The sequence below is a fragment of the Pogoniulus pusillus genome, chromosome 26 (assembly GCF_015220805.1).
Source record: "Pogoniulus pusillus isolate bPogPus1 chromosome 26, bPogPus1.pri, whole genome shotgun sequence".
NCBI lineage: Eukaryota > Metazoa > Chordata > Aves > Piciformes > Lybiidae > Pogoniulus > Pogoniulus pusillus.
Genome location: NC_087289.1, coordinates 9523052 through 9547190, shown reverse-complemented (window position 1 = coordinate 9547190; position 24139 = coordinate 9523052). Strand labels below are relative to the sequence as shown.

The following is a 24139-nucleotide window of genomic DNA, read 5'->3' as shown; positions in this document are numbered from 1 at the left end:
GAAGGCTCAAAGGATGCCTTTGGTGAGCTGATTTGCACTTTGAGAAGTTGGTTTTCTGGGAGCTAGCAAGCATTTCTGGTAGAAATACTACACATCACATGTAGTTCAAAAAGAGAAAGTGGGACATGAACGCTGATAGTTTAGGGATATATAAATTAGTTGCAAACTGCATTATCCATATTACAACCATCTGTAGGCTTGACTTGTAACATGAGGTGTTGCCATACAAACTTTGTTGTGTGTGGTTTTGATTTTTGTACAATGTATTTATTTATTTAAAGTTAAGGTAGGGAGATGTAGCACTTTGAGCCATCTGCTTAGCTAGCTAAGAAACACAGCTTCTGCAGATGTGTGCTGTGCATCCTAGTGGGGCCGCTCTTGCTCACATTAAAAAGCCATACCTTTCCTTTCACAGTTTACTATTCTAGGTGAGCCTCAAATCACATTTAATGGAAAGTATGTATCTTAAGCTTTCTCTCCTGATTTTTTTTTTTTTGTATGTTGTTTTTTTTGGGGGTTTTTTGTTGTTTTTGTGACACTGTGCTGAAGACCGGTGAGCAATCTTCTACAGCACGTTAATTTGCCACCCAGCCTCACAATGCCTGCCCTGTCCTGTTTGGAACACTTATGAAATCTTGAAAAATTATAGATTAGAACTTTTCAATTAAGAGAGTGAGTGTATGTATCCATCCTCTTTAGGGACATGAGCAACTTCTCTCTCCTTTTTCTTCCTTCAATTAAGAGAGTGAGTGTATGTATCCATCCTCTTTTAGGGAGATGAGCAACTTCTCTCTCCTTTTTCTTCCTGTGGGATATGAGAAGCAAGACTGCAGTCTCACTGTCATGAATTATTTAATATCTATTTGGAGAGGTTGAATGATGCATCCCAAAATGAGTAGTAACATGGCAGAACCTGATCATCACAGAGTTAGTCTACACTTAAATGGGTTCACAGTCTTTTCATCTCTCTGCATTTTAGCATGAGAGTGCCTTTAGGCATTGTAAAATGATTTACAAGCTGCAGCTATTTCCTTTGGGGATAAAATATAATTTGTAAATGTGGTCTTCTTGTCAAATCCTAATCTTCTTACCTGCCTAAGCAGCGTTTTGATATTAGCAACAGATGTTACTACAGCACAAAACATTAAGGAAGCCATGCAGTTCTTATCAAGCTGGAATTTGTCAGTGTTTTCTGCTAAAACTAATTCATAGCATCGTAGAACCATTGAGTTTAGAAGAGACCTTCAAGATCATCAATTCATTTGTTTTTTGCTCAGGCCAGGTTTCAGGGTATCTCAGCATGTATGTGACAACTAACACTTACCAGTGTTCCTCAATACCTGAAAGAAAAAAGCTTGAACAGCATCAAGTGCAGGAAAGTTCTACCTTTTATATAATAAAAAAGCAGTTTGGTTACATCTTTTGATTACAACTGGAACCACTGCATGCTCAAAAATAGTTTACATCAAAAAATAGATCTAAAAGTATGAGCTCTGAATGAAAAAAAGTGATCATCGTTTTCAGTGCGTTCAGAGCTGAGTGTGGAGACAGTTTCCCTCTGTCAATATGGCATTTTGTTTGCTGGGTGTTCATTGTAATGAAACACATTCTTAAACTGTTACACCATAAGCCACAGTAGCACACTGAATATTGAGGCTGAGCCTGTGGTCATGAAAAAGAAGTCTTTAAGTTATTTTACCTGAGGTGCCTGAGAGTTTTCTTGCTTTTATCTGTGCTGATGGAAAAAAAAAAGGTGGGGGGGAGGGGAGAAATATTGATGCAGTACATCTTGTTGATGAATATAAGAGTCTGGAGTAAGAGAATGCTTTGGAGAAGCACAGCTATCATGGATATGTTCCTTAATTTCTTAATTACTTCTGTTAGATCTTGTAAGTGCTTTAACTTTTGTTAAATCTTCAAGGTAGGGACATATTTGGATCTGCCAATTGCATTCTGCTTGCAGTCTTGCCACTTAGAGAATTTATGTGATGAAATTTTATCTCTAAATACTTGATTGCTCTGAAGTTCTTTTATCAGATGGGAGCATACCTGCTCAATTTTTACCTCCTTTAAAAAAGCCATTAAAACACCTAGTAGTTTGTACTGGGTGTTGGCAATGAGTATATCAGGGTTAATGAGCCATATGGCTTAAAATTAGATATAGGAAGAATAAATGGAATTCAGTGCCATACACAAAGCATCAGGAATCAGAGAGATACTGTCACTGAATGAAGTTAAATGAAGAAAAAGACCAGTAAAGAAAAATAAATACATGCTACATAGTTTTTTACTTCCTTGCTTTTGTATTTATTGGCAATTTGGTGTAAACTTTGCATCTAAAATGTCATTCAGGTCTGGGAGGTCCCATTTATTGTAAAGACCTTACACTAAGTGTGGGGTTCTACACTTTGGCCACAACCCCAAGCAGCGCTACAGACTGGAGACAGGGTGGCTGGAGAGCAACCAGTCAGAAAGGGACCTGAGAGTACTGGTAAATAGTAGGTGGAACATGAGCTAGCAGTGTGCCCAGGTTGCAAAGAGAGCTAATGGCATCATGGCCTGAATCAAGAATAGTGTGGCCAGCAGGACAAGGGAGGTTATTCTGCCCCTGTACTAAGCACTGGTCAGGCCACACCTTGAGTCCTGTGTCCAATTCTAGGCTCCTCAATTTAAGAGAGATGTGTCCAGAGAGGGGCAACAAAGCTGGTGAGGGGCCTGGAGCAACTATGAGGAGAGGCTGAGAGAGCTGGGAGTGTGCAGCCTGGAGACGAGGAGGCTCAGAGGTGACCTCATTGCTGTCTACAACTACCTGAAGGGAGGCTGTAGCCAGGTAGGAGTTGATCTCTTCTCCCAGGCAATCAGTGATAGAACAAGGGGACACAGTCTCAAGTTGTGCAACAGAATGAGGAAACACAATCTCAAGTTGTGTCAGAGGAAGTATAGGCTGGATATTAGGAGGACGTTCATAGAGAGAGTGATTTGCTATTGGAATGGGCTGCCCAGGGAGGTGGTGGAGTCAGTGTCTCTGGAGATAGTCAAGAAAATGGATGGGGCACTTAGTGCCATGGTCTAGTTGATTGGACAGGGCTGGGTGTTAGGTTGAACTGGATGATCTTGGAGGTCTCTTCCAACCTGGTTGATTCTATGATGGTTGTACTTTTTAAAGAGTAAGACAGTGCTTTCAAAAATGTGCAAATGCTGCTTAGCAGAGATTCAAGGCCTGAACAAGAAATGCAAGTTTATTCTTGTCTCATGCTTTGTACCTGTAAACAACAGAAAAAATCTTTTGCCATGTGTGAAATAGCAAAACATAATGTATTGAAATATTTCACACCAAGTGTGCATATTTCCCCATGCATTATTTCATAACCACTGGTTTTATAATTTTCCCAATTTTGTTAGGAAGTCAACATTAAAAGACCAAAATCATTTTACACCTTTTTGAAAGGTATAACTGGAGTTTTAAGTGCTGTATTGTTAAACTGAATTCTCCCTCGTTTGGTAGAAGTCTGAATGTAGTATTAGAACTGGGTCATGGGTAATTTCAGTTTGATCTGACCTTCTATTAGCATTGTATTGGTCACAATTTTCAGTTCTCTTTGCCCTCCATGCATGAATGCACGTTTTGAAGAAAAAAATTCTTTTGCTCCCCTCTCTCCCTATTTGAAATTTTCCAGGCTAGCTCAGATGGCTTGGAAATAAGATGAAGCTATGTTTATAGCATGGCAAAACTCAGAAGCATATATGCACAATAGATTTACAAGTATTTACAATTATGTACCAATTAGACATAATACAGAAATCCAAATTCCCACTTGGGTGAAGGAAAGTGCCCAGAAGGGCTGAAAGCTACCCTCTCTTTCTTCCTCTCTGTCTCAGACAAGCAAAACAAGCAGAATCCAGCAAAGCTCAGGTGTTAGTTGTTAGCTGAGATTTTAGATTAGGTCAAAGGAGAAACAAACAGGGCAACATCCCAGGACAAAGTGAGGAAAAACTGTTTATATTTTGGCTTTTTATCCCTCTCGGCAAACCAATGAATCATATGGATCTCAGCATTATTTTCCTTTCACAACCAATGATCAAATGTCTCATTATAATATTCCAGTTAGCCTCAAACCAGCACAATAGTAATGTGATTTATTTGAGAGGCAGTAAAAATGCAATATTCTCTTCTCACATAGGCTAACAGTTTCCTGTTGGAATTTCCAGCTGCAGTGTTTTTGTATAAGAAGGCACAGTATGCATTGGGCAGGAATTCCTAAGGGTTGATGGTGATCCCCGTTGGCTGTGGTGATGTCTTTGAGAATCACCTATATGATGATGATTGTCAGAAGAATTTAAGATAATATTTAATTATTTGTCCCTGATGCCTTTAAATAAGCACCACTTCATGTGGGAGTTGCTTTTCCCTAATAACCAGACAATCCTATCAGTGAAATGTGTGTGTGCACAAAGAACATTTCTCATTTTACTCTGATAGTATTGAAGAACCAAAACTAGGGAAAAATGCTGAGAGTTAAATGTGTCTTTTTTTGCAACTGATTTTGCAGTGCTGCAGACCAGTTTCACTGGAAGTCTTCCCGTTGCTCTTAATCTTCAGATTTTAGGTATTTTTAGCAAAACCTCATACCTATTTAAACAAAAATATGCAGAATCTGGAAAGAAATAATTGCTGAGAAACTATGGATCCAACATTTTCCTCCTTTTTAATTAGTTGATTTATTCTAAGTATAAAATCCATTTAAAGCAGCAGGTTTTAATCACTGTCTACAGAGTGATTTTCTTTTTCAGTGTTTGCACTTTGTTACAGAAGTTGCTTAAAATATGCTAACAAGAAGAATAAGGAAGCACTTTAGTTGGGTTTAGTGTCTCACACAACAGAGGTGGTTGTGACACTGCATGGTATGTGGCTTCTTGGAGTTGGCTGTCATGGCCAAAATGGGCATGAAAGATCTGCACCATCATTGAAATGACAGCTTTTTACAACGTGGCTGTATGTAACAGAACCCTACAGTCTGCCTGTTCCTGTTTTGATACTTTGATTATGTCCCTAAAGTAGTGGATGTAATGAGATGATTGCCTTGTGCAAGTAGGCAAATCCATCCTGAGTGGTATGTAACATTTAAGCTATTTAAACCAGAACTATTTGCTGCATAGAGCATATTCATTATCATCAGCACATTTAGATTTCTTTTTTTCTTTCTCTCAGGCAGGCAAAGAAAGAATGGATATGATTTAGAATTATTTTAGTGTACATACTTGAATCCTGACAGTTTGACAAGGCTCAGAATTTGGGGGATGTCATGCATTTAATTTCTGTTTAGTTGGTTTGCTCTGTGATGTTGGGCAGGACTAAAATATTAGTTCCCTTCAAATCAGCCTCTTAGCTGATTTGAAAAATACTTGGAGGTCTGTAGGGGAAAGTGCTGTATTAAATTGCCCTAATAATTTTATAAACAGCTGATCCATGTTGATAGGAATATGCATGATTGATCCACAAAGACAGAGAGCAAAGCACAATGTTTATAGCCAAACCAGATAATCAGCTGGGAGAAAATAGGGGAGGTTGCTCAATCTGAACCTATATTGGTAGAAATTCCATCTTTGGGGTGGGTTGGTTGTTGTTGTTTTATATAATTTGGTAGTCATGGCAAGGAATAGATAATATTTAAAAAGAGTTGTCAGACCTTCTAACTCTAATGGCTTGTTTCTCAGAATGTAGCAGATTTTGTGAGTAAGAGATGCATACTTGTGAGTCATAGAATCAACCAGGCTGGAAGAGACCTCCAACATCAGCCAGTCCAACCTGTCCCCCAGCCCTATCCAGTCATCTAGACCATGGCACTAAGTGCCCCATCCAGGCTTTTCTTGAACACCTTCAGGAACGGTGACTCCACCACCTCTCTGGGCAGTCCATTCCAGTGCCAATCACTCTCTCTCTCAAGAACTTTCTTCTAACATCCAGCCTAGACCTCCCCCAGCACAACTTGAGACTGTGTCCCCTTGTTCTGGTTGTTGCTGGTTGCCTGGCAGAAGAGACCAATTTCCACCTGGCTACAGTCTCCTTTCAAGTAGTTGTAGACAGCAATGAGGTCTGCCCTGAGCCTCCTCTTCTCAAGGCTGCACACCCCCAGCTCCCTCAGCCTCTCCTCATAGGAGCTCTAGGCCTCTCACCAGCTGTGTCACCCTTCTCTGGATGCATTCCAGTATCTCAACATCTCTCTTGAATTGAGGAACCCAGAACTGGACACAGGACTCAAGGTGTGGCCTGACCAGTGCTGAGTACAGGGGCAGATGTCCCTTGTCCTGCTGGCCACACTATTCTTGATTCAGACCAGGATGGCATTGGCTCTCTTGGCCACCTGGGCACACTGCTGGCTCATGTTCAGCTACTATCTACCAGTTCCCCAGGTCCCTTTCTGACTGGCTGCTCTTAGCCACTCTGTCCCCAGCCTGTAGTGCTTCTCTGGCCTTTCCCACCTGTTGATGGTGATGTAGTATAACACATTTGCCATAATAAAGACACTACAGTATTGGTTTCTGCATTTTTAGATGGTCTGTGATTAATGTAAGAAATTATGTTCTTTGTTTAATTTTGCTTCATCTAGATGATATTATCATCCTTTAGCTTCTTAAATGCATTTGCTGTACACCAGTTGCTAACACAGGTGGTGATTCAGCTCAAGAAATAGAGATTGATTATTCATGAAGCTTAAGCTTCCTTCCTGTAGTTCTGAGCAGGGATTGCTGACACAATATCAGAATAATTTGTTGTTCTTTAGTTCTCCTCTTGAAAACTACTTAGACATTTTAATCCATTTTCTAAAAGCTGCTAAGTTTTTTTTTATTTCTTCTGTAGTCATACAAAGGAAGGAAAATAACCTGAATTAACTGACACATATACATCTTTAGGTAGAAAGTTAAGTGCAAAAAATGACCAATAAATTCGGGGTTTTTTTAATATATAGGCTTTTATTTATACCAGCATCTTAACATTGCTGCAACAAGCACTTAAGAGCGTTTGGCTCTAATTAGTGCTAGAAAAAGGTCTGCAGTGAAGTACCACTTGATTATACTTTAGATGGGGCAGATCTATTTATAACATCAACCCAAATTAAATGTATTTAATGGGCCATATGGTACTCTTCATTTTCTCAAATTTGTAATATAAACCTGTAACGTGATGCTGAAAACCAGAATGAACTCCAGAGAAATAAAATTATTCAATTACAAATGGCATGTGCTTCCTTGCACTGACATGAACCCCTCCTTCATTACTGCCTAACCACATGGCTTGGTTTCCTTCCAATCTAAAGGGAGGGCTCGATTGACACAGTAGAGACCATCCTGAGCAACCAGGTGATCTATCTAGTGCTGTTGTGTGTGTTTTGCTGTAAGACTAACCAGCTGAAGAAATGTAGATTTCCTCCTCTGCAACAGGGAGTTACTTCTTACAGAGTGTATCCCTGATCATTTATTCTAGATGCATTTTTAAAGAGTTGGGTTTTTTTTATCCTACATAAATTTTTATCCTACATTTAAAGGATCATTAAGTAGGACCTGACTGCAACTGGTGGTGTAATGTGCAGCAAGTGAACTTTTTTTTCTCAGGCTGGGAACTCACAAATTGTTTTTTGAGTATACAAAAGGGAAGATTCTGTGGAGTATCAGAATTAAAAATAATCAATTTTTTAGGTTATAAAGAAGGATTTGGTTTGAGTTCTGTTAGTTTGGGGTTTTTTTGGGAGGAGAGGGGTTGTTTTGGGTGTTTTGTTTGGGTTTGTTTGGTTTTTTTTTAGTTACAGCATTTTAGATCTAAACATACAAAAAGAACATATCAGTTGGTGAGGAGGAAATAAAAAAAGGGAAAGGGAAAGCAGAGTGCCAAAGTGATGAACTGTTGCTATTACATGATGATTGACATATTATTTGGCATTGAAGAACTTCAAAATGCTTTTAAATCCCATGTTCCTGGACATATGCATTAGTGCAGTCTTCTCCCTCACCCCTGTCAATTCCATAGACCACATCCCTTAGTAGCCTTTTACTTAGAAGTGACCTTCATTTCCCAGCAGCAGTAATTTTTTCACAGTCAGTCTCCCATCTGTTCTGATTGATGTCTACTTGACTTGCAGTAAGGATCAGGCATTCTGCTGGCAAGCATGGAAGCTGTCATGCTTGTCATAAATTGCAGTTAGTTTTGGGATATGATCTTTTCCTGGTTTCCTGAGTGCTGCATATTGAAATAAAATTGACACAGTGCTCGTATGTTTCGGTAGGAGATTGCTATGCATGGCACAAGAGGAATATTTTCAGCTGGACTTTAATGTCAATTTCTGTGTCAGAAACAGTAGTGCCTTCAGTGCTGAAGGGTCAAAGATTTAAGTTGGCTCTCCTAGGTAAGCATGATGAGGAAGTTTTATTAGTTGTATGACATTATTATTCTTTAAGTCCATTCATTTAGGGAAACATTTAATTTGTTTAATGAATGTAAAGCACACTGCATGAACTTTGCAGCCCTTGCCAAAGACTTGAGGAACGCTGATGTTTGTAGAGTCTGCATTACAATAAAAAACTTGGAAGAGAAGAGTATCTTGCACATAAAGCATTCTCCCATATTAGTGCAATGTTAAATAGTTACTGTTGAACTAGTCATTATCAGGGACTTGTGTGTCAGAACAGTGAAAGCTAAACAAAGCAATTAAGCTCTTAATCTGCTGGCACTACTGAAATGAGCACTGCCATCATCAAAATATAGAACCAATACCATGAAAAATGGTGACGTAGAACCCCAGAATGTTTTGTTCCATTGTACTCTTAGCCAAATCTGTAGACATTTCATGCATAAAAACTACTCCACTGTTACTACAGAGAAGGGAAAAAGGTAAGAGATCTTTCTGAACAGTGAAAATGAATGTAGTAAAGTGTTTTCTGAGGGGCAGAGTGCGGGCAAAAGCTCAAGCTTCTCTTTCTGTTACCACGTATCTCCTTTCTTGATTCCCGATATGTTTGCTGAAAGGGGAGCTGATGTCTATTCAGAATCAAACAAGTCTACCACCATTTTCACATCTTAGAAAGAATATCAAAAGAGGACCAGCATCTAAATACTTGATCTGATAATTAGCTGTGTCCCTGCAGCATCTGTAACCTTGGTTGTTTTTTATGTGAAACCTGATTTGTGTGGTAGATGACAATAATGATGCAGCTCTCTCCATGCTTTGTGCAGAAGTCTGGGGTATAGTGAGATGACTTGAATGGAAGATGCACTGGAACGACATTTGTGCAGTTGCACTGGTCTCACAGATCAAACATTTGTGACTTTTTTTGCAGTGTGAAACATGATTCTTGGCATGAAGCCTTGTTTTCCATTTCTATTGCCCCCTTCTAATTGGGAACTCCAGGTATAAATTCCACACTTGCACCTCCAGTCAGCAGCTTAAAATACTCCTTTTCTGAAAATCCTATTGCTAATTCTAGACATGAATACATAGAAGATGATGAAAGGTGGTTCACTTAGGAGAGTAAAAGGTATAAAGATTTAGATTGACAAGTAAAAATTAAAAAAGGTATATTCCTTTCTCTGTTTAGTTTCTTTGTGAGGTAAAGAAATTATTAACATTTTGATGGTCTTTACCACATTAAAAAATCATGAGTGTTACTTGCCCCCCACTTAAGAAAACCACCCAGACTAGACTCAGCCAAGGTGGAAACCACCCTTCCACCTCCTTTCCACCCCTCTACTGTATCCCAGACTTTGCCTTATGTTCAAGGTGAGACTGGAAAATCAACTAGGGGGGTTAGAAAGCAGAAAGATTAGACAGCAGGTTCGGAAGAAAACTGCAGGCAGCCAGAGGCAGAGAGCAACTCTGTTATCTATATTTATATTCTTGTTTTCACACATCTCAGCAAGCCTGTGAGTAGACATCACCATTGTTTCCTTTTCACAGCCTATCATCTAATTCTTCTCACCAAAATATTCCAGCTAGCTTCAAGCTAGCACACATGCCTTTATGTGTGGATGTGTGGTTTTGACTGGGAAAGATTGTAGAAGATCAAGTGTGGTTACTTAAAACCACTTGAAATTAGTATAGAGTTTGGGCTTCTGCTGTTTCTGTGGTAGCTTTGTTTTTTACAAACAACGTTACTGACTTTATTCAGACTGTGCAGAGAGGAGGAAGATTTTTGTGCTTGTAAACAGACACACTTTGATGTTGTTAAATGTCTTCTCAATGTGATCGAAACCTCAGGAGTGGTGTAAAGAAGGAAACAGAAACAAAATTGTCATTAAAAAGGTACCTTCAGATTTTAAAACAGTTTTAAAAGCTCCTCCTAATCTAAATATAAAACGTTCTCAAGCACTTGGTTTTAACTGTTGTCTGCAATGTTGTAATGACTGTGACTTACTAGTCACACCAGAGATTAAGGCTATATTAATGTTAAATGTTAATTATTATTCTATCTTACTGAGCCCTGAAGAGCCATGGTCTGCTGTGAATCTTACTGTTCTATGGATGACTTTTAAGGGGGTACTATTCCCTGGACAGGGAATGACTTTTTTGTTTCTGTTTTGATTGTAACTCTTAGTCTTTCTGGGCAGAACTTCACAACTGTGCATGCATGTTCACAGAATGAGCCAGGTTGGAAGAGACCTCCAACATCATTCAGTCCAACCTAGCACCCAGCCCTAGTCAATCAACTAGGCCATGGCACTAATTGCCTCATCCAGGCTTTGCTTGAACACCTCCAGGGACGGCGACTCCACCACCTCCCTGGGCAGCCCATTCCAAAGACAAATCACTCTCTTTGTGAAGAATTTCCTCCTAACATCCAGCATAGACCCTCCCTAGCACAACTTGAGACTCTGTCCCCTTGTTCTGTTTGTTGCTGGTTGTCTGGCAGAAGAGACCAACCCCCACTTGGCTGCAGCCTCCCTTCAGGTAGTTGTAGAGAGCAATGAGGTCACCCCTGAGCCTCCTCTTCTGCAGGGGGAAAAAAAAAGTAATGTAACCACCTTACCACCTTTAAAAAATACTTAGGAGAAGGAAGCTGTTTCTTGAAGGCATTTAAAAATAGTTTCCTGTGAGACTCTGCAGCCCTTATTTATCCTGGGTAACATGCAATTACATTCTTCATAGCAATGAGGTGAAACCGTGAAACAATAATTATGCTAATATAAAAATGGAAGAACACCAAGATTGGTCTCTTTCTACTCTTCAAACATTTCTCTGCTAACCTCAGGAACTTTCATATGCAGGTTCTGGTGTATTTTACTATTAAAAGGGAATTAATCTTGCACCGTTCTTGTAGCAAGCTAGTAATTTAGTAGTTAGGTCTGGGGAAGTTATGGTATGCTATATAAACTGATAGCTGAATGTAAATAATCTCCAGTACTTCAGCTTTTTAACATTCTTTAAAAGAAGCCTAAGTAGCTTGTTTGCTGTAATAGATGTTGAAAGCCTTTGTGCCTGCTGTTTATTAAGTGTTTAATTACCTGATGTAGTTGAAAGTTACACTAGTATGTAGCAGCTTTAGACGTGTTTTCCAGTTTTCATCTTCTTGTGCTAAGATTTCACCATTGAATACTTCTGTGAAAGAAATGCAAATGTGCCACTGAATAGGATTGTGTTAGCTGTTTTACCCAGAAGATGTGTATTTCTGTATCTTTAGCTTTTAATTCTGGTTTTAACCCCTACTCTACAACTGCAGCAAATGCTTGACATTGCCAGCATATCATAGGCCATAGGCATATGAATATGATTATCTGATTCAGGGTTTTGCTGAATCATAGAAGGGCCATGAGGATGATCAGAGGGCTGGAGCACCTCTCCTATGAGGACAGACTGAAAGAGTTGGGGCTGTTCAGTCTGGAGAGGAGAAGGCTCTGAGGTGACCTTATTCTGACCTTTCAGTATCTGAAGGGGGCCTGCAAGAAAGATGGGGAGGGACTTTTTAGGCTGGCAGGTAGTGATAGGACTGGGGCGAATGGAACAAAGCTAGAAATGGGTAGATTCAGACTGGATGTTAGGAGGAAGTTCTTCACCATGAGGGTGGTGAGACTCTGGAATGGGTTGCCCAAGGAGGTGGTGGAAGCTTCATCCCTGAAGGTGTTTAAGGCCAGTCTGGGTGAGTCTCTAGACAGCCTGATCTAGCATGAGGTGTCCCTGCCCATGGCAGAGGAGTTGGAACTAGATGATCCTTGTGGTCCCTTCCAACCCAGACTGATTGTGTGATTCTATTAGAGAGCATACTATTAATTAAATCCACAGTAGCTACTAAAGATCTCAACACACACTTCCAAAAGGCACCATAGTGACCCATTATCTCCTTTCCAGTATGGGACATTTCATATGCCCACCAAAGGCTTCTTCTCTTGTTCTTCTGCCCATTTTAATTAGACTTTCATTGTCCTGTGAAACACTCAGCCATGTTGCAGCACAGTCCTCTTTCCCTGCTATGTCTGATCCCAGACAGGTTTATATCAGTATGTGGTTTGTAGACTCACTAGTAGCTGGTACCTGTTTAATAGTAACAGCTAGTACCTGTTTGCCCTAGCATAAGTTCCAGCCTGTTCTTAAAATACTCCAACCCAAAGAATGCTGTGTAAATAAAGTACTGATAGAAAGTTTTAAGACTGTGGTTTCAAATAAGCAGAACTTTGATTTGTGCTTGTTTTTCAGAGCCAGACCTTCAACTGCATGGCAAAGACTAGATGTCCAAGAGCTAACGTGAGTTCTGTGCAGATACAGGGAGATGCTGATTATTTCATCAACCATCTGGGAGTACCTGCCATGCAGTTTTCTTATGAAGACATCAAAACATCAGAGGTATTTACAAGTAAAAATGGATAAACTGAAAATGGGAGAAACAAACAATTAGCTTTCCTCAGATTATTTCCTTAGATCATAAGCATGTTGTAGGGGAAAACAAGTGGAAAGTAAGAGCGTTTTTCATATCTTCAGAGGGTTACCACAAACCTTCCAAGGGACTGATCTTATAGGGGTATGCCATTGAAACAGATAAGTGTTTAGAATAAATGAAAAGAAAATAATAATTGGAATATATTATGTTATTATTGCTGATAATATTATAGGTTACATATTATCTAACCCAACTTTTCAGACAGCTTTCAAGACAGGGGAGACAAGTTTTTATGTGCATTTTCTTCCCTGCACAGTAAGGCAAGACAGCCTTAAAAATTAATTATATATCCATTTTCATACTGTGGGCAGAATATGACTCTCTAGTGTAAAGATATGTATGCTTGAATGGAGTCTTGAGTACACAGTGTTCCTTTTTCAGTCCGTTGTCCTCCACAAGGTAAGTTGAAGGAAGAGACATATTATGCTGTTGGGAGACCAGGCTGGGGCTGGACACACAAGAACTGTTAGAAAAGCTTGTCCTTCCATAGCCTTCACTACTGCAGGTCATATTTGCACCTGAACAGCTCAAACTTAACCTCAGTTGTTTCAGCTGGGGCTTAGGAAGCCTGGTTATTAGTTACTTCAAGACACAGAGGTCATTAGAAAGTATGTTTTTTCTTGTAAAAGTAACAGTGTATGTGCTTCTTCATATTCCTCTCTTTTCTCTTCTTGCACTGTTCTTGTGCATGTCTTTCCAAGTTGAAGAACCAAACTGAAGCTGAGTTGAACTGGAATGCTTCCTTGCACTGCATGCTAATATGCTTCTATTTCACAAATGCAAACCAAACCAGAAATATGCCAGATATTGGAGCATCATTGCCACATTGTCGTGCAAACTAAAATAGATTGTCAGGGATTTATATAAATAAGGAGACTTCTATTTCTAAACATCACTGCGCCTTTTAAGCAAAGCATTCTATTTCAGATTAAACAAATGTTTAAATGTGAAGTCAGAAGACCTATGAGAGCATTGTTTTTGACAGGCTTGTGGTCTGGTGCAAATTTCTGTTGTCACTGAGCAGTTACTCCACATAGTTTTCATTCCACATTTGCGTATATAGGATGTATAGAGCAGAGTACAGTATATCAAAATAGTAAATATTTCCCAGCAAAATTCAGTGTGAACACTGAAGGTTCCCTTGGCTATTGTCCCTTTAGGTCCCAGCAAAATTATTCTTTATGTCCTAACAAATTTATTCTTTATGTTCAGCTAACGGCAGATGTGTGTTTTTATCTCTCAGAATGACTCAGCCATGTCATTTAAAAATCATAAAATCAAATATTTTCCTATTTGCTTACACATGACGCAGCAAGTTTATTCTGTGTTGAAAACAGCTTTTGTCCTTCTAGCAAAAGAATTTCCTAGAATGAAAATTTATGATAAGCATAATTTGCAGTCTTGCAACTGATGCACTGCACCTCTCAGACCGTAGAGGAACTTGACCCTGTGAGATGTGTTTTATTTGGGAAATAAATCTGCTTAGCAAAATGTGTAAACTTCTATTGGCAAGAGGATGGATTGTTTTCTAAAAGTGAAGTTACACAGAGTGATTAAATTTTGCTTCTTTGCTATCATGTTGTTATTTATTGTACTGATTATTAACACTCCTTTAACACATAGGCTCATTGTCTGTCCTGTATCTGTCAGACAAGCAATCTGTTTATTGTTTACTGTTTCTTGAGGTTATTTAGTGGGGATTCTGTTTGTTGTATCAGACGTGGATAGTGCTAACAAGACAGAAATTATTCTGGGTTTACAGCCGTACTAATAAGCATTGCAGGAGTTCCTCTCATGCAGATTAGTGACTGAAAATAATCTGTTGAGTTGCAAGGAGGGATTTTCACTTGTTTTTTTTTCCAGGCCATTTGGCTTTTTAAACTATGTCTTAGCTATGTCAGCTTTGTTGCAAAGCAAATTTGAGAAATGGGATGTTTTGACATGCTTTTGTAGACTATCATTTTGCCAGGTTGATTTCCTCTGCTGTCTCTTTCTTTCATTGCTGTGACCTACTGAGAAATATACTCTTCTTTTGGCATATACATTAGTTGTTTATTTTATCCACCTGTCAGCATGCAGCATCACTTTAAACTGATGCTATTCCACATTCAAAACCTCTCTGTTTATGGGTGGAAGAAGCCCAAGACCTGTGCCTAGTAGACTGCCTACAGAGCGATGGTTATAGGTCAGCTTTAGCAATGTATTTCTTATATAGTCAGTATAATGTCAGTCCTCAGAGAGAAGACTGTAAGAGTTTTTCATTGGCAGCAACCTGAGGAGTAAATAAGAGGAAATAAAAGTGTAAGAGGAAACATTCAGCCCAGAAGAGTAAATAAAACTGTCTTGCTTGAAATTACCTAATACAGTGAACCACAGCCTCAGGGAGGTTAAATCCGCATGGCAAATGCCTGCGGTCAGGTCAGGTGAGGTAGTAAAATGCATTCAAAGTACTCAGCCACCAGTGTAAAAATGCACTGAGTGAAATGCAGCTCATTTGTTTACTAGCAGAAAATAGGCAACGTTTTAGTCTGCAAGTAAATTGTAAACTTGGAAGAATTTCTCAGGTGGAAAAAACCCAGTATTAACCTCATTTCCAAGGATTCTCTTGCGGTTGCTTGAGAAAGGTTTCCTCTCCTGTGAACCTCTGATACACTGGCTTTACTACCATCTGAGGGTCACGTTCTGATTTGTAATGAATTAAGAAAAAGACTATTCAGCTTCTTCTAATACTGCAGGTTCTCTTACTCTGAGGACTCATGCTATTCAAGTTAATGATTCATTTACATCCCAGTGACCATGTAGGATCTCCAGACTGAGAGTAATGTTGATTTCAAATCTGTGTCGACTGCTGGAAGCCTGTGATTATAAGTCTATTAGTCCTCACCTCAGTGGAAGATAGTATGAGAAAAATCTTCACTTAGCTTTACATCAACAAGAGGTAGCCTTGTAAAGACCTTGTAATCTTCATTAACTCTCTGTGCTGCAGTAAGAGCTAGATAGCAACGGAATTACTTGATCATAGGATCATTGGTATGCCAGAAATAACAAACTGGAGCAAATAACTAAATTGAGCCTTTTTTTTTTTCCTTCATGGACCATTCCTGTGCCTTTGAAAATATTAATCATGTTTATTTGAGGATGTATTTTCAAACTAAAAGCTGGTATAACAGGTATAGTACATAAATATTCACCATAATGCTAGAAATCACATGCATGTAATGGACAAAGCTAGGATTTTAAGTATATCACTGTTCTTCATGATTCTGCTTAGTGTTTTAGAGCAAGGTATTCAAGTAGTGATCATTTTATTAGTATTTGCAGCTTCAGCTTTTGATACAGGTTTGGAATTTAATCTATGAGCATTTCAAAAAGCTCTGTGAAATAAAAATATCAGCACAGTGAGCTAATACTGGAGTTGTAGCTTCGTTCAGTGGCAGAGTAAAATAAATATCTTGGGGATCTGAGGGGGGGGGTTTACCCCATTAACTTTTAGTTGCAGTAGAAGCATAGCCTGTTATGGAAAAGATATCATTTAAAATGTAAGGTGTTTACACAGCTGTTGGTTATAGAGGCAGTGATTGCAGGCAATACATACTGAGAAAGGCTAAATGAGTGGGGATCTGTTTTGATAAGGGCTGCTTCAGCATGCTTACATTACCATTTTTTTAAGGCTGCTGTGCTCAACAGGGCATTTTTTGTGGGAGAGGAGAGGCAGATTCCACAGGATCACTGAAACTCAGGGACAAATTTAGGAACAGTTTATAATCCTGCTTCTTTAGTAGCCTCATCAAACATGGAAAGAAGACAGATTCTGCCATGCCAAGACCAGGTGTGTCAGTACTAGAGGTATACCGAAAGAAAACGCTTCCAAAGTGTTCTGACTGCTGAGAAACCTCACACTTTCAAAGGACTGTCTGCTGATTTACTTAAACCAAATTAATGCTAATTGTAAGTATTAATAGATTCCATGTATATGTCTAAAAAATTAACACAAGTTTTGCAGTAGGCTGTCTCCAACACTCTCCAGAAAGTTGTTTCAAATTAATCCTTCCTTTCACTTTGACACTGCATTTATTATATAATATTTGGAATAACAGCATGGTCTGGAAAGTTCTGGTTTGTTTCCTGTCTCTAGCCATAGTCTTACATGTCAGAGAGAATCAGTACTTGAGAAGTTTATCCATACCTCATCTCTTTTTTTTCTTCTCTTTTTCTTATTTCTCTCTGTTGTTTCTTTAAGGTTTGGTTTATATTTTCTTTTTATATGAGCATCATCCGGTATCATTTTCCCTTTTCTGGGTAACAAATCAAATGTGCACACTTGCCCCTTTTCTTTCATGAAATAGGACAGAGGAAAGTAGGTTTTAAAAGGTCTGTGTTTGGAAGTGAAGCAGTGGGTTTCTTCACTAAACACAACCAACTTCATAGAAGTTAATTTTGATTCTGTATCTCAGTGCACTTCATAGCATAGGTGCTAAAGTACTGGAATGTAAGTGAATTGCAGAGACTGAGCAACGTAGCCAAGCTTTGGCTGTGTCATGTTTGGGTACAAGACAAATTACAGTCTGGATTTGCTACAGATGCAGTTAGAGATTTGATTGTTTTGTCAGCATTGTAAGTCAAACAACATTAAACTGTTCAGGGGTTTGAAGCTGTTCTGATCCCTTGCAAACCTAAGCTGGTGCAGGACTGCTTTGTGCTTTTTTACAGGGTGGAAATAGGCTGTTAATATAAGTTTCTGTCCTTGCTGTCAACAAGTTCATGAGGAATCTAATTTTGTTTTTTGGGGTTTTTTTTTCAATTCTAGTTGATTTCCTATGTTACTCACATACTATTCACCCTTCTTATTACATAATGATTCCTGGCTGACAACACAGAATCCGAAATCCCTTCTGTGATAATGTGCTAGGTTGTGTCAGTGTTAGTGTTGTCATTTTGTTTTGAGGAAAAACACCAACAAGTTACTGCACCCAACCAGACCCTATCCTCTTTTTTTTTTTCGTTCTTTGTTGATGGACACACATTTAGTATGAGATATTTTCTGGTAGCTGGCCAGGTTTGGATATGCAGGGCTTACAGAACATTTACTTTTACACCTAGACCATAAAAGTTGTTTTCTGTATCTTCACTCAAACTTAAGCATGGGCAAGGAATATAAAAATTACCTGTCACATTATTCACAGGCTAGACCCAAGGCAGTGTAATAGCATGGACCACTAAGCTAATTTAGAAGAAAAATGAAGAGAGATTTCTTTATAGAAGGCATTTGTATGTAATATATGTAGAAGAGTTGAGAATTTTGACAGTTTGAGATTGTATTCTCTTTAGAGAGAATGCATAATGGTTTTTATTTCTGTTGAAATATGCATAACTTTTTGAAGGTAACTTTCAACTTTCATTAGAGCACTTAAAAGTGATTTTTGCCCACACTGGTGTAAAACAGAGGCCACTCAATCTTAACTCTTCAATGAAAGTGGCTTCTCAGTTGTTTTTACCTCATGTCTGCCTCCTTTCCCACCTTTCCTGCCTGTCCTACTCTCTTTTCTGCCCTCTTTGGGAAAACTTCCTGCAGTTTCTCTGTTTTGGTATTTACATGCTTAGATTGACACAGGATGTACTTCTTTCAAAAGATCAAAAGATTTCTAACTTTTCTTTGTTATGAGAAAAGAAACAGAGGAATTGTCCTTGACGGAAAGAACTTAGGGTCTTGCTTACCGAAAAACAGCTCCTGTTGCATGCTGCTTTTATCTTTTTCATGTGCTTGTGCTAGTTTATCCTGAGTTTTTTGGCTTTGTGGAGTGCTCTTCAGTGCTTCTGGCTTGTGATTTTTTTTAAGTGGATAGGAAACTGATGTTTATATCAGTCTTTGTCTGTCTGTGGGAACAGTACTGAGTGTTGTAAGCTGTGGAGTTGCAGTAGTATTGATTAGAATCACCATTTCAGTCCTCTCTTTTGGGGACCCTGAGCTGCTGTTTCATTTCATAGGGTTTTGTGTCAAGGTCGTTTTGAACTGAACATGCAAATTTACAGTGTTGTGGAGAAGTTCTGTGTGTTGGACATGTGTAGAGGGCCAGGACTGTGCTGGGTTAAGAGCTAGCTGGAGGGCCGGGCCCAGAGAGTGATGGTGAATGGTGCCACATCCAGTTGGACACAGTCTCAAGCTGCACCAGGGCAGGTTTAGGCTGGATGTTAGGGAGAAGTTCTTCATAGAAAGAGTGATTGATATTGGAATGGGCTGCCCTCGGAGGCACTGGAGTCACCATCCTTGGAGGTGTTTAAGAGGAGACTGGATGAGACACTTAATGCCATGGTTTAGTTAATCAGAAGTGTTAGGTGATAGGTTGCACTCAAGGATCTTAGAGGTATTTTCCAACCTGGCTGATGCTGTGATTCTGTGATTGTTTCCAGTCAGCTGGTCTGGCCTTATTGGGACCTTTATGCAAACATCTGTATCTCACTGCTGACTGAGACAATCTGTCTCCTATAGTTATGGGTTTACCAGTTATTCCAGTTATGACCTTGGCATGGTGTTTATGTTATTTCATTTTAGTTAAACAAAATAATCTAACTAATACGCCTCTGTGAGAAGTTTAAAGTGGAACTTGTAGGAAGGTTTGGAGGTTGTTTAGTGTTTTGGTTTGGTTTTTTTTTTCAAGTTTGCTGCTGCCTTAATCATTGTAGCACAGGTAATCCAGTAGTGTGGCTGCTGGCTCTGTTATGATATGAATAGCTACAGCCGTTACCTGCAGCCCACTGTTTCTCAGATTTTGCAAAACACACAATGAAACTAGTTAGTTTCTGCCTACTAGGGAGCTATTGCTGTTTCTCTGGCTTCCAGAATTCATTTAAAGCTACTGTTTCCTTGAAAGAGGAGTTCTCTTTCTCTTTAACTCTGGTGCAGGTTGGACTGTGTATGTCAACAAAGATGAAAACAATCAGTAACAGTTTGCAAACTCAAGCACAAATAATCCCCAGTGACAGACAAAACCTCTATCTTCAGAGTACTGTGTTGTGATGTCAGGGAGCTCAGTGTATTGTGAACAAACTCTGGTAACTGTCACTATAAAGTTCTGACCAATGTTCTGTCTCTTAAAGAAGTTCTTGTCAAGGATTATTTATATAGATAACATACACACACACTTAATTTTGTTAGTTCTAATCAAGGTGGCATTATGGCAGGCAGAAAAGTCTGCAGTGTAGTTTCATCAGCAAACTATGGGTGAAGCAAGAAATCAAACTCCACAAACACAACCTCATACCTGCATAGATTTATCTAAAGCAAATGTGAGACGTCTCATTTATGATACCCTTTGCTGAGAGCCACTTACGTGTCACCAATGTAATTCACTGGTCAAACAGTGGCAGTGCTTGAAGTCAATACTCTTTTATGTTCTGAAGTCTCACATCTTTACTGTTAATGCAGTTATCTCAACATTTTGCATCACATCATTATTCTCATTGTTATTCCATATTCAGATGATTTCCATTATGTCCTCCAGTCCCTTTTTTGGGCAAGAAGCAGTTAGTTACCGTAGTGACTACTTGGTTGATATACGACTGATCATGCTCTTCTGGTAAATTTTATGCGCTTTTTCTTCTGCTATTATTTATGTCCTCCTGGATTAAGTGTCACCAGTACCAATTAATTTGTCAGATCAAAGTATATTTATCAGGAACTTCAATTAGAAGCATTGTGGCATCATTTTCTTTGAAGGATCAAAGAACACCATATAGGAAGATGATGTACTAGGCCTGTGGCAGACGTGTGTGTCCCTAGAAGAAAATTAGTGCCAGTCGTTTGACCCTGATATCCCAGGGAGATTCTTCCTTAAACAGAAGTCGTATTTCCCCATCTGTATCGAGACTTAATAGAAATTTGGAATTATAGCTGTGTGATGCTGTGCTGTTCTGCAGTTTGGCAGCTAAATATGACTGTTTTCCCTCCTTCCTTGTTTTACTCCTCCTTTCTCCTTTGTGTATGTTAATTTTTAAAGGAAATACACAGCTTGTAGCTGCCCATTAGGACTTAACCTGAGATGCTTCGTGCTCATATGAAAGAATCAATGTACCAGTGTGCTTAGAATATCAGAGAGTATCAGAAATTCTTTGCAAGGGAACAAATGTGTCTCAGCCTCTGCATAGCAAGTTGCTTGGGAACCCAGGATTCCCTTTCTCTAAACTGTCTTGGTTTGGTGCTGCTGCGTTTGCTGCTGGGAAAATTTATGAACTTTGTAGTAGAACTTCATGGTCAACCAAGTGTATCACTGGGAGTTAGACATGTCAAGGTGAAGAGAGAGGTTTCATTTTTGTTCATGGACAAGTGATGAACTGCCAGTGTGTTACAAAATATATTTCCAACAGTCACCAGTAGTTTGTCTTGGAACTGCTTGTGGAGGTCAGTCCAAACGGCAGCAGCTTCTGTGTCTTGCCTTTCTCTTTCATGGGCTGTTCTGTCTTTATAATATTTATGGGTTTGTTTATTCATCTTTCTTCTGACCAAAATGCATTCTCCATTCTGTCTATCTTTAGCATAAATTAGTGCTTTTAAATTTCTCAGTACATCCAGGGATTACTCAGACTAGTACTCTCCAGTAATATATTAATACATTAGTCCATCTGTTCACTTGGATGCTAATTTAGTTGAATTTGATAGCAAGAGCATGCTGAAATTGTTAAGGTTAATGACTCAGTGTTTTACAAGACAAAATACATTTGATGTTCAATTGATTGCTTGAGTTGTTTTATTGAATAATATGAATATTTAGCTTCTTAATTTCATGAAAGAGCATCTTTGTTATTCCTCTAATTTTAGCCGAAACTGAGGATGTCCTCAGTAGGTGGATACATTACTCCAGAAGAATCTGTCTGGTTTCACAAGTCGCAGTGCTTTCATGTCTCAGACATTCCTCAGTGCCTCCAGAAGAGGAAAACTCTTTGCATAAACTTGCCACACAATTAAGGAAAAAGATGCACAGCTTTCCCGTCCACACTGTATGAAAACATGTTGTTACCATAAACTCTGCCCTTGCAGATTCTCTCATAGGTGCTTGATTTTCTTGGAGTTGGCTGAAGACTGATGAAAGTCGATGGAAGAAAGACATCCTAGAAGTTTACAGGGTCAGTGGGGTATGGGAAGGTGTGAGAAATTTGCTTAGGCACCAATTACTGCTATCTGTGTGATAGCCTGCTGAAGCATCTAGTTACTGACAAACATATATTGTCTAAGGATAGAAGACACTGGACTATCTGTCCTCTCTAGAGAAGACCATGTGTTGCATTCAATATAACTTCTTTTTTGTTGTTTGAGTGGCTAAATTCAACAAACCAACATAAAATCTTCTGGCAGAGTATCTTCAATATGTATCAGAACTCGTTTTGTGTTGGCAGGTTTTAGTAGCATCGTGTCTTAATACTTTGGGGACAAAAAAAATCAAGATCACTGGACTATCAAACAGCAATGGTTTGAGTCAGCCATAGGTTCTCTTCAGTAAAATTTGCAGTGTTTGAAGTATCTTATCATGGCCACTAAGTTTAGTAAGGCTTTCAATAAATAAATAAATATTGTCCTTGAAGACATTCTCCTTGTTCTCAGCAAAAGCCAGTTCTGGTTCTTAGTGCACCTACACATGTCTGTCCAGTGGAGAAAATCAGATTTCTCCATTCAGTACAATGTATCAAATAGCTTTTTAATGGACTAAAATATAAGAATAGGAAACATCCAATCAGGAAATGAAATTGTTATGCTTTATAGTATTTGTGCTTATGAAAGAAATTGTCACTGGAGTTCATGTTCTAGGATGATCTTACTGGCACTGCATAATGTGAATGCTTGCAATGGATCGTAAAATGTTACAAAATGTTCTTGCATTCTTCACTTCTGAAAAAGGTTTTCTCTCTAACATGTAGTGAGTCTGAACTGAGCCTCCTGTTTCTAACCTGAAACACTGGGATGAGCCTCTGAGTTTCCAAATTTCTGGCTAGGTCTACTTCCTCCTACTTCAATTGCTGATTCTGCTTTCAGCTTAAAAAGTGTCAAGGGAAGACTCTAGAGATGAATAAAACTATGCAGTATCCTCATATCTTAACAGTTGCTTTCCTTGTGCTGCTATCTGTGAATTTATAGCTTCATAGTGATTATTTCAATTCACTTACTAATGCAAGGAAGACAACATTAAATTAAAAGAGGGGAGAGAAAAGTGCTTATATTCGTTTCCTGTCTGATGACTGTTGGCATGAGTTTTTTCTGGCTACAGTCTAGCTGAATAATAAAATAAATTGCTCAGCAGTGTTTCCAATTCTGCCTTTTCTGTTTTCTGTGTAGTCTGATTTGGCAAGCCTTGCTTATTTTGTCCAGCATCTGGTGACATCACAAGGTCAGTGAAAGAGAAAATTAAAAGAGAAAATACATTTGAGCTTGCTTCTTTTCTCAGAGTTCTTCAGTAAACTGGAAGGGTAAAAATGCCAGAGAAAAACCTCTTGTCAGAAACTCCTCCTGACATGCCCATTTTCACAAAGTAGGGTCATTCTCACTTGAAATCAGATTTTTGACATGCTTTAGGCTGTGGCATCTGCAAAGCTTTGCTTTCTAAAAATAATATAAAAGCCTACACAGTTTATATCTGTAGTTTCATGTAAGTAAAAACTAGTGAAAAACAATTTTTATGTTGCTTTATAATTGTTTATGGATTTTGAGCAGAGAATAATTACTTGGATGTCAAGAGCATTTGCTAGAAAGGGAATAGTCAGTCTGCCAGTGAGAGTAAGCAGCACACACTCTTTCTGCAATATATTTGCACCTTCAAGGGCCTTTATTAGTGAGAAATGCTCTATGTCATATGTTAATGCTTGGTGTTACTATAGAATCATAGAATCAGTCTGGGTTGGAAGGGACCACAAGGATCATCTAGTTCCAACCCTTCCTGCCATGGGCAGGGACACCTCATGCTAGATCAGGCTGTCTAGAGACTCATCCAGCCTGGCCTTAAACACCTCCAGGGATGAGGCTTCCACCACCTCCCTGGGCAAACCATTCCAGAGTCTCACCACCCTCATGGTGAAGAACTTCCTTCTAACATCCAGTCTGAATCTACCCATTTCTAGCTTTGTTCATTCGCCCCAGTCCTGTCACTACCTGGTAGCCTAAAAAATCCCTCCCCAGCTTTCTTGTAAGTCCGCTTTGGATACTGAAAGGTCAGAATTAGGTCACCTCGGAGCCTTCTCC

General features: G+C 39.0%; 1 protein-coding gene across 1 annotated transcript in view; it reads left to right on the top strand.

Annotated features, from left to right (window-relative positions):
• The window catches only part of NAALADL2 (N-acetylated alpha-linked acidic dipeptidase like 2), a 343221-nt gene that overhangs the window by 236632 nt on the left and 82450 nt on the right, over nt 1-24139 (top strand). The window contains exon 11 of the mRNA XM_064164711.1: nt 12678-12824. Within this exon, the coding sequence (XP_064020781.1) occupies nt 12678-12824 (147 nt within the window). The remainder of the gene's footprint in view (nt 1-12677; nt 12825-24139) is intronic.